At 31.7% G+C, this 14186-nt stretch overlaps 1 protein-coding gene across 3 annotated transcripts in view; it reads right to left on the reverse strand.

Annotated features, from left to right (window-relative positions):
* LOC143082261 (uncharacterized) overlaps nucleotides 1-9960 on the reverse strand; it is a 29356-nt gene extending 19396 nt beyond the window's left edge. Inside the window, exons 1-7 of one of the 3 annotated variants that reach the window (XM_076257861.1) lie at nucleotides 9805-9959; nucleotides 8280-8347; nucleotides 6762-6807; nucleotides 5772-5955; nucleotides 4067-4375; nucleotides 2595-2664; nucleotides 522-565 (exon numbers count right to left, since the gene is read on the reverse strand). In XM_076257861.1, coding sequence (XP_076113976.1) covers nucleotides 522-565; nucleotides 2595-2664; nucleotides 4067-4375; nucleotides 5772-5955; nucleotides 6762-6800 — 646 coding nt within the window. In that variant the 5' untranslated portion in view covers nucleotides 6801-6807; nucleotides 8280-8347; nucleotides 9805-9959. Of the gene's footprint in view, nucleotides 1-521; nucleotides 566-2594; nucleotides 2665-4066; nucleotides 4376-5771; nucleotides 5956-6761; nucleotides 6808-8279; nucleotides 8348-8472; nucleotides 8591-9804 lie in introns of all 3 variants that reach the window. The other 2 variants (XM_076257860.1, XM_076257859.1) reach the window with 2 other exon arrangements.
* Nucleotides 9961-14186: the final 4226 nt, after the last annotated feature.

The following is a 14186-nucleotide window of genomic DNA, read 5'->3' on the forward strand; positions in this document are numbered from 1 at the left end:
AAGTGTTGACTACTGGGCTAGTGATACCCTCGGGGACGAAACGTCCACCAGCAGTGGCATCGACTCAGTGGTGTAAATAATTATCAAAGGTACCAGGAGTATAATTTAGTTCGCCAGACGCGCGTTTCGTCTACATAAGACTCATCAGTGACGCTCATATCAAAACATTTATAAAGCCAAACAAGTAGAAAGTTAAAGAGCATTGAGGATCCAAAATTTCAAAAAGTTTTGCCTGGGATTAGAAAATCCTTAGTTTTTCGAAAAATTCAAAGTTTTGTAATCAGGAAATTTATAAAAATGACCACATTATTGATATTCATATAATTTTTTTTTATAAAAATGACCACATTATTGATATTCATGTCAACACCGAAGTGTTGACTACTGGTTCAGATTACAGTCAAGTAGAGACTGGTAGAGTTAAAATCAGTACAGTCCAGTACAGATATATGCCATTTCAGACTTTTGCTGTTTTGAAGTGGATTTAACAAAAAAATATATAAGATAAACGAACTACTTACCTTTGTCTTGTAAATTAGACTTCATTATAGTAGTCATATTTTTCCTAAAAAAAATCATCCTAAATGTTATTGTGTATAACACCTGTTTTATTTTGTTTCATATTTTCCCTAAAACGGTTGCAATTTGTCCGAGTCTTCAGTTGACCTTGATGTATAATTTATAGCTCAATAACTTATGAAGAATTCAAATAGAGACAAATTTTCAACAAGTGACCGAACAACACATTATTTCGCGAATGCGCGTAGCGCATGAGTTAATTATTAGTGTTGATTGGTCACGAGTTAAAATATTTTTCGATATTTTAATTCTTTGATTATATAAAAAAGAAGATGTGTTATGATTGCCAATGAGACAACTGTCCACAAGAGACCAAAATGACACAGACATTAACAACTATAGGTCACCGTACGGCCTTCAACAATGAGCAAAGCTCATACCACATAGTCAGCTATAAAAGGCCCCGATAAGACAATGTAAAACAATTCAAAGGATAAATCTAACGGCCTTATTTATAAAAAAAAAAAAAAATGAACGAAAAACAAATATGTAACACATAAACAAACGACAACCACTGAATTACAAGCTCCTGACTTGGGACAGGCTCATACATAAATAATGTGGCGGTGTTAAACATGTTAGCGGGATCCCAACCCTCCCCTAACCTGGGACAGTGGTATAACAGTACAACATAATAACGAACTATAAAAATCAGTTGAAAAAGGCTTAACTCATCAGATGGACAAAATACAAGTGGACGTGGCCGGGTACTTATACATCCCCACACAAAAAGACACAATGAACAGATCTGAGAGTACTCGCAGTTATCTGACAGCTAGTTCAAAGCCACTAACAACTAATAAAAAAAATCATGCATCTAAAACTAAACTATCAATCCGTACACAATTCCAACATCCAATGGATATAGTGTTAAGACGTCATAAACAGCCAGAGAAAAGCATGACCTTGTGCAATGCCAAGTTACAGGTATCGACAGATTGTAGATCCATGAATATGTATATGTATATAGCATACTAGTACAATTTAATATTTAGTTAGCTTTTAATTTACTGAGAACAAAATCAATATTTATACCAATAAAAACAATATTCAATGATCTTATTACAGTGTTGAATAGGTAACCTTTTAGAATAAGTTTATTGAAAGGAGCAACCAGTTTACATGGATCATTTCTAAATTTCCGGGCACGGTTAACAACATTTCCGTAAAAATGAGGATGTGCTATCCCGTTTGAAATAAGTTTTCTACAGGTACAAACAAACTTTAAAACCAAATTTTGATATCTATGGACAAATTTAGTAAAGGTTTTAAGTAATTTATGGTAACGATATCTCTGGTTTAATAAGTTACCAGTAATACATAGATTGCGTTCGTTAAAATCAAAAACGTCACAACAGACACGGTTAATTGTTTTCATAATTAATGTTATAAACAATAGGATTTATAGTTGATTTAATAAATTAAATTTAGAGTTGTTATGATGCGACGTCATCTAAAACGTCTTGACAACACCTATTGTTGCATACCCAGTTAATTTCACATGTAAAATTATCGGTTTTTCTTTCACTAGGAAATAACGGTAATTCATTGCAAGCAATGTAAGAAATAAAGTATATTCATCATATATACCAGAATTAAAATTGTGTACTCCAGACAAGCGTCTGCAAACATGTTATTAGTGATGCTCAAATAACAGAAGTAAAAACTCGCAAACAAAGATGTGCTTATTCAAATGTAAAGCTACATCAAACTGCTGTTTACAAATTATAAATGTGAATAGATTATAACGGTAATTTTTGTTCGAATCACATAATATAAATCCGTTTATTTGTAAAATGGTGTTGTAAGTATTTATGATTTTGAACCAAAAATTTCAATCAATAGTACAGGTCTTTAATCACTGTATGAGATTAGAACTATGACAGTAAAATTTTGTTGCCTTAATTAATAGCTAAAGGAAACGAATTAAAAAAATCCCTATGATAAGTGTATAATTCGAATCACTATTTTTCAATATTTTAGATATTGTCAGTTTTAAGTATAGTATTGCTCACTTCTCTTTGATTGGAAATGGTGAACAAATGGTATCAGCTGGTGATAGATCTTTTGGGATACACTTGTAATCTACAAACAGATTATGTATGTTATTTAAATAATTTACGTTTCAGATGACGATTGTTGTTTTTATTTTTATTTTTCAATCTTTCTTAAATTGTAATCCAATATTATTATTAACCCGGAGACAAATTAAACTGACGATATAAAAGGTTTGTCTATATTGTTTCTGGTATTTTGTTTCAAAATTTCTTGTTGAGTTGAATATTACTGTGGAAACAGATGAACATAGTATGGACAGACATCAGTCCTTCCTTGAATACATGACGTTGATTATTAGGACCCTGGAAGAACGACAGTCTTGTCTTAAATACCTGTTATGACGAAGACCTCTAGACGTGTTGGACCAGAACTTATCGAATCATTTTCCGGTTTGCTGGTGAAACTACGGAAATCACTTGTTCCATTTACGTAAAATAGACACATAGAACTGGATTAATCAAATATAATATTCTCGTCATATTTATATTAGCTCATATGGCAAAATCCTAGGTACTTTTTACATGATTTGCACAACTTAACTTTTTCCCATTATTTCCCTTAGTTGTAGATTAGGATTATGAATTATGCCAAATTTTTGGATAATCCAGTCCTTTTTCGTCGTGGATCTAAACCTAAGGTGCCTTTAAAACATCCTTTGGCGGTTATATACATATATACAAATATGTTGTTTAATTCCAAAAAAAAATACTTATCAATATGATTTTGACTGAAAATGTATTTCACTCTTACGAAATCGGGAAGGAAGAAATCATCAGGTTTTGGACGAAAAATTTAGAAATCAGTTCAGACGATAGTTATTTAACCTAAAATTTCAACCTGCAAAGTGTTTTAGGGGCCTGTATAATCATATTTCAATAGCTGTCGTCATAATGAGGCAATATATTCAGGAAATTACGGAAAATACACCTTTTTGTGAAAAGAAGAAAAAAAAACCCAAATATTAAGAACCTGAAAAACATGTTATGAAAATGCAAAACAATTAATATGATAAATACATAGATATAAGAAGATGTGGTATGAGTGCCAATAAGAAAATATGCCATCCATGTCATAATTATTATGCATTTATTCAAATGTTTAAAAAAAAAACTTTCTGTCTTTTTGTCTTCTGTTGATGTATATAATGAAAAGTTTATGACATGTAATTTGTTATATCACACACTTTATCTTCCCTCGTTCATTATATTATCACTCAAACCTTTCTGCTCTAAGGCTGATACCATGAACGAGGTCTGATAGAGGGTCTGATATGTAAGAAGCCACGTTATAATCTATACATGTAAATATGCATAAAGCATGATAATTGGTACCTGAGTAGGAATAATGCCTTACTGAATGTTCACAACATTTTCTTATGCCAGCAGAATGTTCACGGTTAAACAATGGACTGTTTAATTATAAGCAATACCTGCTGATAGAACGAAATCCTTTTCACATTTTTTCAGGACACACGAACAGTCTTCCTCGGATGGGATACAGAAACATCCACCTGTTTGTTTAGGTCTTATAATGAACTCATAACCTCTTCTGTAGTCACAACGACATGTTCGATCAGTGAGCGTTGTCCCAGTATAGTATGATATCTGTCCCTCCTCGGAACAGACTGACTTCTCATATACACAAACGCTGTTTCCAGTTGTGTTGAATGGGAAGGGCTGGTATCGTTTTGATGAGCAAGGTTCTGAATCAAATCCTGGTCTAAGTACACGTCTAAATCCTAAATAGAAATGATTTTAATTCTGCATTCAGATAAAAAAAAAAATATTTATCTACTATATAGTGAGTTTTTGAAGACAATGTATTGTTTGACCTATGATAGTTATTATTTTACATCCACGTCTTTTGTCCTATTGTGGCAATTATACCTCATCTCTTTATTTTGAAAAGTAGAGTTTACCCCTGATCTGTATATTTGTTTTAATCTGTTTTAAATTTTAATTAAGTGTAATATTAGTGTGAACACAAAGGTGTGAGACCACTTGTTTGTCCTAATGAAATATTTGAAAATTAAATATTTATTGTCAACCTGTTCTATGGTCGGGTTGTTGTCTCTTTGACACATTCCCCATTTCCATTTTCAATTTCATTATCAAACTATAAAATAACAGCCTCTATAAGGTCACAGGAAATAAGAATGCCAGATATCGGTCTTTATTGGTGTTTCCACTATCCATATCACTCCGCGCAGTGCTACATAAAACTACATACGTTAACCCGGCTTTAATAACTTTGACCCCCGGATCGAGATATTACCGACGTCATATATGAGTTTGATCTGAAGTCATATCAGTTCAGGTTTGCTGTTGAAGCAAAACAATCCCACTTCTTTCTGTTATGAAACATACAAAAATATAAATCGATAAATCGATCATCAAATTTTCATCCTATTTGTAATGTAAAGTGACAGCTGATCTACACAAAATTAAACCTTATTCGCTGCGCTCACTCGACAATATTACTCTACATAAAATTAAACCTTACTCGCTGAGCTCACCGGAAAACTTTGTGATTCGCAGTTGCTGGTTTACAATATCAGTACGCAGAAAACCTGATAAATCGGTACTTTTTTCGCTAATGATGCTTTATCAATTTAGTCTTAGGCTTCATTTGAATGCAAAACCGCAAAATAAATGTAAAAATACTTCGTTTAAGATTTTGTCAGTAGTTTTTATATGTATCTGACTACTAACCCCCAAAAATATGTTTTACAAAATGCCTTATACATACGTATATACTCAAATGATGACCTAAGCTTGTTTTTTTTTTATCCAAACAAATACTGAAACAGTATTTGTAAATTGTTCATTTTGGGTCAAACATGTGTATGACGTCACAGCGACTTTGTGTTTTTGTTGTCCACACAAAATTATGATATTTATTCATCCAAAAAGAGACTTTTATTTGTAAAGATTTAATTTAATTGGACGAATAATGTCTTTCTTTATACATTATCAAATTAGTAATAGCATAACATGTATAATATGTAATCTCCAGATATATTTAACAAAGACTCTTGCTCTCTCTTGTTGCAGACAACTTCTGTTTCTCTGAAAATTATAGGATATGATTATTATAACTAAATCAAAAATTTTACAAATATTGTTTGATTCTACCTTGTTGATCAAAGTCTGGGCCTGTGCAATTTTCAGTATATTCTTCATTTATAAAGTCAAACAAACAATAATATGTATCTGAATTTGAACAGCCTATTGCTTCCGAGCGATATTCCCAATGGCCAGATCGAGGACACTGCAAGTCAAATTCTAATACATCTGGTACCATCAATACATTTTGCACCTGTTATAAAGAAATCAATAGTGTTTATAATAAATAAAAGCACAAATAATGGGATGAAAAGAGTATTTTACTTAAAAGATATTAGCTATTTATAATTTATTTTTTCATTACTGGAAAGATGTTAAACACGGAATAAAAGAACTCTTTCAATACTTTGTTTAATTTATATTTATTTATTATTATTTCTCTTTAATTTGCACGATTTGTGTTCAAGACGCGCTATGACATACTGATAATGTTTTTTTTTCTTCTCAAAATGAACATACACAAACACACTTCACAAAGCAAAACAAAACAAATAAGGAACTTTTTCATAAATGGTCTTTATTCTAAAGTCACAATGAGGCCTCATATCTTCAAGTTCACGATTTCCCCATCACTGATCTGACCAATAATTTGCATAAACAGGAAACCAATTCAACAAAATTTACATGTATATGTCAGATAAACCGACAAAAAAACCTTCAAAGTTGCATAGACATTTTTAAGCCATTTGAATATATATTTATATTTTTTTTAGGAAAAAATCGTTATTTGCCGGGGTTAACATAAGTTTATTGATAATGCATATATCCCCAGACACCAATGAAATTTTCATAACGCAGAAACAGCGAGAGATTATTTTTTCTTCCAAAGTAAATTGTCCGACATCTCAGCGAAAATACAGAACTATTGAAGCCTTTAGTTTAATTAACACTGCTTAATTTTGTAGACCAAGCTTAAGAAGATTAATACATTGTATGATTTACTGTATACGATGTCCATGCTTCATCACAGATCATAAATTACATAAAATGATATATTACCAATAATAACATCTCCATGTAGACTATTATCATCATCATCGCCAATCTTCAGTGCAAAAATGGAAAACAAGAATTTTAAATACTGCACTCCAACATAAACCACACAATTACTTTAATCTTGATAAAGAAACATATGAATAATCCTTTGTTAACTATGTCTCGCCTTCGAAGAAACAAGACAAAGCCCTAAAGATATATTAATACAAAGAAAATCTACTCAGACCTATATTCCGACATATACAACTCAATGTAACAATATTGAAAAAGTGCATGATTGGTGTTACAATGTAAGAGGAACTGCTTACACGTCAATAACACAAGGGTGTTTGTGAGGTTTGTAATGCTGCATGCTTGGTGTCACAATGAAGGAGGAACTGCTTACACGTCAATAACACAAGGGTGTTTGTGAGGTTTGTAATGCTGCATGCTTGGTGTCACAATGAAGGAGGAACTGCTTACACGTCAATAACACAAGGGTGTTTGTGAGGTTTGTAATGCTGCATGCTTGGTGTCACAATGAAGGAGGAACTGCTTACACGTCAATAACACAAGGGTGTTTGTGAGGTTTGTAATGCTGCATGCTTGGTGTCACAATGAAGGAGGAACTGCTTACACGTCAATAACACAAGGGTGTTTGTGAGGTTTGTAATGCTGCATGCTTGGTGTCACAATGAAGGAGGAACTGCTTACACGTCAATAACACAAGGGTGTTTGTGAGGTTTGTAATGCTGCATGCTTGGTGTCACAATGAAGGAGGAACTGCTTACACGTCAATAACACAAGGGTGTTTGTGAGGTTTGTAATGCTCAATCTTTATTTTGTGTAGTTTATATGACTTTCGTTTGTACGTTTACTAAGTCGTTTTCCTTAATTTTTTTCCCTCTGTTTACCAAGTCAGTAATATGGCAGTTGCTAAAGCAGGGGGTTTGGTTCGGCATTTAACCAGGTTCAACCAACCAACTTAGAATGTTCTGTGCCAAGTCAGAAATATGGCAAATATTTTGTTTCTATGTATGTATGCGTTTGATTTTGTTAATCTTCAGTGTTACGTTTGTTCCGTTGTTTTCCTCTTATAATCGATGTGTTTTCTTCGGTTTTAGTTTATAACCCGATTTTGTTTTCTTTCAATCGATTTATGATTTCTAAACACCGGTATGCTAATGTTGCCTTTATTTAAAGCTTCAATATTTAAAACCCTTGAAGATTTAAAAATGCAAAATGAACCATATATGAATTATGATAAACATAAAATATATATTGTTTCAAAGGGTGGAAAGTTTTAACGCAGTTACCGTTGGATAAGGAGAGATTTGAACGCACATAGTACTCAAACGTAGAACTGGATTATGCTTAAATGCACTGTCTGATATATTCAAAATAAGTTTGCGCTAACCCGAACAGGTAAACACACTTTAGGTCAATTGTCCATATACTACTTTGTACACATGTTTATACTCTTGTATAATATACATTACAGTCATCTACTTATATTTTAAGACTTAAACTATAAAACTCTACCTTTCATTTTATATTTGTATCGCCGGGTTGTTATTTGATTGACATTTAACCAACATCTCCATGTATTCCTACATTAAGTATCAAAATTAAATAAACAACAAGCAGATAAGAAACTTAAACAAATCTAGGCCCACAAAAAAAAAAACCCCAAAAAAAACAAACTGAGACTATTATTACGATAGCAAGCATTTACCATTCAACTCAACTCCTTTCCCAGCGAATATTCCTTTATCCTCCCACACTAATATCAGTAGCATCAATTGTTATCACAAGCCGTGCTGCAAACCCTACCACTTCAACCAGCTTTGCATCTATAAAATAGCTATCAAAGGTACGAGGATTATAATTTAGTACGCCAGACGCGCGTTTCGTCTACATAAGACTCGTCAGTGACGCTCATATCAAAATATTCATAAAGCCAAACAAGTACAAAGTTGAAGAGCCTTTACATTATAAACAAATGTTTCAAATGAGCGTGAAACACTGACGTAGACAACAGATTTTTTTAATTTTTTTTGCGATCAATTTCTTCTCGAAAAATAAATGAATTCACATTTCTATTTAGCAATAGGTGTTAACTATAGACATGTTTTTGTATAAAAAAAACAAAAACGCAATACTGTATAAACGTAAAATATATATTTCGACTTTTTGTGATTTATAGATACGTAGCTAAGTTATTTTAAAGTATTATTTTGTTTTATGGAGATCACTAGTTAAAAAATCTGTGCAATTATGAGAGAAAATGTCATAAGTCACAAAAAAAGCAAACAAGGAGTAAATATGACATGAAGTCCAAACGTAGTGAGATCATGGTATATTACATTAAAAAATTTGATTTTTCATGAGCATGGATTCTAATTAAAACTTTAGAAGCATATAAACAAAACAGTATTGCAAAAATATTAATATAAAGGTTATTTAGACAGGAACATAATATACTTGGGATACTCTGTGAGTGAATTGATATTAATACCAAAAGGTGCCATCTTAATGACCTGACAACAGTATTGTAACAATATTCCTTCTGAATAGGTCAGTCTTTTTGAAGGTGTGGCTAGCTTTTGATGTGAATGACGACATTAGTGTGCTTTGTAAAGAATAAGATACTTAAATCGTGACGGGAGGAATCGTGCTTGAATTTCATATAAAGAAGAAGAGGGACGAAAGATACAAAGGGACAGTCAATTAACTCACAATCAATGTTATGATTAATCATTTGAGTGTATGTGAAAGATAAAAATGTATGTCATTGAATTTTTGCTTTCTGAAAATAGAAACATAAAATTAAAATACCTGAATTAAAGGACGTCGATCTACACTATATATAATGCGTCAAAGGACATATTTGATGTATATTTGAATAAACATTTCTTTTTAACAACAAAATTATATTATAAATAATCACTTATTTCTTTGATAGATTGCACAAAAAGTCATGTACTGATGTATATTACACATGTAACGCTGTATACATTGAATGATATAAATAGATAATATATGTATGCAGTGTATTTTTACTTACATCATTCATCTTGTTCCAGCATCTGTTTGTCATACACTGAGACGTGCTTGATATTTCATTTTCAAATCATCCCAAAATGTACAGAGCACAATAAGCCAGTACACGTTGTATGTGTGTTATTCAACAATTAAGTTATGATTAAAGTGTTGACCGAAGTAATTACTTCCTGTTTTGAATCCTATATATAGCACTTCGATCGTAGTATTGTAACCACCACCATGAAATGTGACGGATCGATTGATTTAAAAGTAAATGAACTATGTTTAATGATATGAACTTTCGATTGTAAGTTTATGGCCTAGTATGGTAAAAACATTAACATACATTGGAATGAACCCATCCTTCTCCATAATTAAACTATCACAACAATAGTATTATACTAAACTATAAGGTAAAAACATCTATGGTAAAATTATATCATTTTTGTCGTACATGAACGTGTTCATATAACATAAAATTTTACATTGTTTTGTGATTTTGATTTTTTTACATGAAATAATTATTGAAATATAAAATTATAGAAATTGGATGTATGTTAGTGATAGAAATCCAACGATTACGTTATTGACAACATTCCAAAAAATTAACCTTGTACTGTAAATCATTTATGTTAAACTTTATAGATACCCCAATATTGTAGTGTAGTGAAAAGGGTAGAGAGATGGTCTTGTCAACAGAAGAAAACTCACCTTCAATAATCGAGGCATATGCAATACTTCAAAACAAATGTATTTATTGATAGTAAACATGTAAAAAAAGCGTATGATATTTTTATGTTCAATCAATCAAATACAAGTTTCCCGTATATCTTTCTTCATATCCAGTCTTATACTATCTATTTTTATCACAGTATTACTTGTTACGTGTTACATTGATACGTTTTTGTTTGTACATTCAGTTAATTTATTATAATGAAATTATATTTAATAATCCATAAAAGAAAAGTAGAAAAAAACAAGAAGCCGAAGAGATACTCCTTGTTGGGAAAGAAGTAGGTCCGGTGAGGACCAATTTTGGTCTCAAATTTCAGGTTCATCTGACGAAAGATTTTGAACACTTTTAAAAACTTGAGTGTCTATTTCAGTTGATTCAATTAGTTTCGTGAAAGATTTTACTAATTTACCCATTAAAACGCTCCGATTCAAACTTAAATATGAAAAATCTATCAAATATGCCAAACAAATGTCACTTTAGATGTTTTTTGTCAATACTGAAAGTGACCACATCCGTGTTTATCCTGAACCTTTATATATATTCTACTACCACTGGATCGATACCTCTGCTGGTATCACTAGCTCAGTAGCCAGAACTTCGGTTCATACTTCACACAGATATTTTCCAGCCAACTTTGTCATTGAGTTGTCTCAATGAAGGAGCTTCCTGGGTACAACGGTTGATCTGGAGTGGTATTGATCAAGTGTGAAGGACAGGAAATTCATATTAAAGCACACAATGAGGTTCAATTAATACGTAGGTTGTTCAAATTATATGAAATAGTGATACATCATCTCCATTTTATACCTTACGTACGCTTTTAATTGATTAAGATTGTAAAAAAGAAAATATTGTTGAGAGGTTACACATTTTTTAATATATATTAAAACGAATAGCGACGAATGTTGCCAATATCCGTTCTTACTAGCACGTCTTCATGTTGACTAAAAACAATCACATCACTTCTGTAAAGTCGACAATTTTGGGGGATTTTGTAAACATTTCTTAATTTGTTATACACATGCTTTTCTTCGTTGCAACCATGAGCGAGAGTTTGGTAAGAGTGCGCATGAACAGAATATTTAGTGGCCTTTGGATAAGGAGGTTCGTTTGTGTTGTTGCAACAGCTTATGTTGGTATTATAAATGTGAACTGTTGAATTATCATTGTCAGTAAGTGTTTGATAAGGATTCAAGTAACCAGTTGAATCTGCAATCTTTATATCTGATGAGGTATTAGATTCACTTGTAGTCTCTGAACTATTAATAATCACATCTAAATAGGGATTAACTGACTGGTCGTCATGGATTATCACATGGTCGTTGATAATATCATAATGGTTAACGTTAGGTTCAAAGTATTCATGCACTGAAGAACTAGAATTATTTAATGAAATGTTTTCTTGTTTCGGTATTTCTTTTTTTGAAGATTTCATCCGACATTTGTGGCCTATATAACACATTAAAAGCAGTAAGATAAACCCCGCAACTGACGCAGAATATACAATATGTATTTGTTCTTTCGATAAGTCGAACTCTGAAAGAAATTTCAATGAACATAAAAATGAACAAGAAATAATGTTTTGCAAATAACGTAAAAATAAAACATTTATAAAGATGTATCTCCATTTCATTATTTGGTACAATTTATACTCTTTAGTATCTGGTGGAAGAGTGTTTTATTAAAACTCTTTCTTCACATAGATTAAGACTTTCAACAGAAATAAAGTATTGACACAAAGGTGTAATTCAGTTGGTCTGTGTCGAACAAAGATAAATCTGTGAGAATAAGTAGATAATGCTACACTGTTATCTACATGCATTTTTATTATCTTTGGTCATTTTCATAGCGAAAGAGCTGATCCTGTGACGAAGCACATCAATGGTTGGATCACGATGGTAAGTCCTAATCAACTGAATTTTATTGTGTGTATTTATGTTATAATCAAACACCACTGTCCCATGTTAGGGGAGGGTTAGCGCCTTCAATTTATTTTAACCCCGCCAAGTCTCAAGTCAGAACCTGTAATTTAGTGCTTGTCGTTCGCTGGTGTATATCATATTCGTTTTACGATTTTGTACATATATCAGCCTGTTAGTGTATTCCTTTTCTTGTTTTTAATTTGTCATTTCGGAGGCTGATATAGCTGACTGTATGGTATGGCGTTTTGCTCAGTATTGGAGTCCATATGTTGACCCGTAGTTGCTAATTTCGATGCCATGTTGGTCTCTTGTAGGGCAATCATACCACCTCATTTTATTTTTATATAATTGATTGATGACAAAGGCAGATTGCATTGCTGTACAAACTCACCATCACTATCACCGGTTTTTACACGTTGCTTTTCCGTCGTACCCCTAACTGATTGTTCGGAAGAACATTGTAAATTAACAGATGATTCATCTACAAACAAATTGTTCAAGAGAAATGCACAGAGTATAAATGTTTTAAAAATGAATTAGTGGTGCTAAACAACCGAAGTACTTTAGATTATATTTAGTGTTTTACGTAGTATTTTTAATTTGCTTGAAAGATATTTATACATTTTGTATATAAGGGTTGACAAATAAATCTTTATTAGAAAAGCAGCGACTTCAGGTAAGTTGGATAGTAATCTTTTTATTAAGATAACGCCCCTTAAATTCTAGATCACTGATTTGTTAGTTCTTTTGAACCAAACAAAAGCGTTAAAATTTCATTGTTGCACTCTTTATGTGAATATCATAACAAAGCACGTTTTTGTTATGCCTTTTTAGCATAGTTTTCTCAAAATATGTTTCTTAATTAAGTAAATAACGTTTCTACACCAATCGTTCAGTTTGTTTTTTCAAATTTTAAGATATTATAGATAACATATATATATAATCGGTAATCAAAATACATTGACTTCGCTTTTCTTTTTCATTTTGATTTCTTTATTTAAACTGAGAGCGTGAAATTTCATGTTGTTGACATTTTACCAGCTAATGTTTATATGCATTAAGGTTTCTTAACGTCTAAAATACAGAAAACTGCACTGGGATTCATCATTTTATCGTTGAGAGGTCCACTAACCATAGATAAAATTGAATCATCCTTATCAGATTTTATCTCATATATAATGTTTTCATTCATCAACAAAATATCAATTTTTTCAAAAAGAGATTATATAAGTATAATGTTTGTTTAATTTAAAATCATGAAACACTATAATCTGTTTACAAAACTATAACAGAATACTACCCACCTATACTTTGAGTAGTACTATGGAGCTTCTGCACACATCCAATGACATTATCGCACCTACAAATAAATGCACAGCATAACTGTTGTCATTTATTGTTTTAGTCGTATATAACTATAGATTTGAACACTTGTGTATTATTTGATTGGATTTGTTTTTATAGTTTCTATAAAACCGAAAGCGTGTTCAAAATATCCCTTACTATTCGCTGTATAAATAAATTACATTGAAGAATGTTCGCTACTCTAGTCAGATATTCGGAATTCACTAGTTTTATCCATGCAGTGCCACGAAAAGATGTTTAACCTCACCCTTACTATCATTGTTTCCATTTAATTTAATATTGTTTTAAAAGCATTTTTTGAAATCTTATGTCGTCTTTGTTATTTTCCCATAGTTGTGTGATGAAGTCTGAAGAAAAACATGGCCGAAGCGGATCTGTTAT

Source organism: Mytilus galloprovincialis, chromosome 7, assembly GCF_965363235.1.
Source record: "Mytilus galloprovincialis chromosome 7, xbMytGall1.hap1.1, whole genome shotgun sequence".
Classification (NCBI taxonomy): domain Eukaryota; kingdom Metazoa; phylum Mollusca; class Bivalvia; order Mytilida; family Mytilidae; genus Mytilus; species Mytilus galloprovincialis.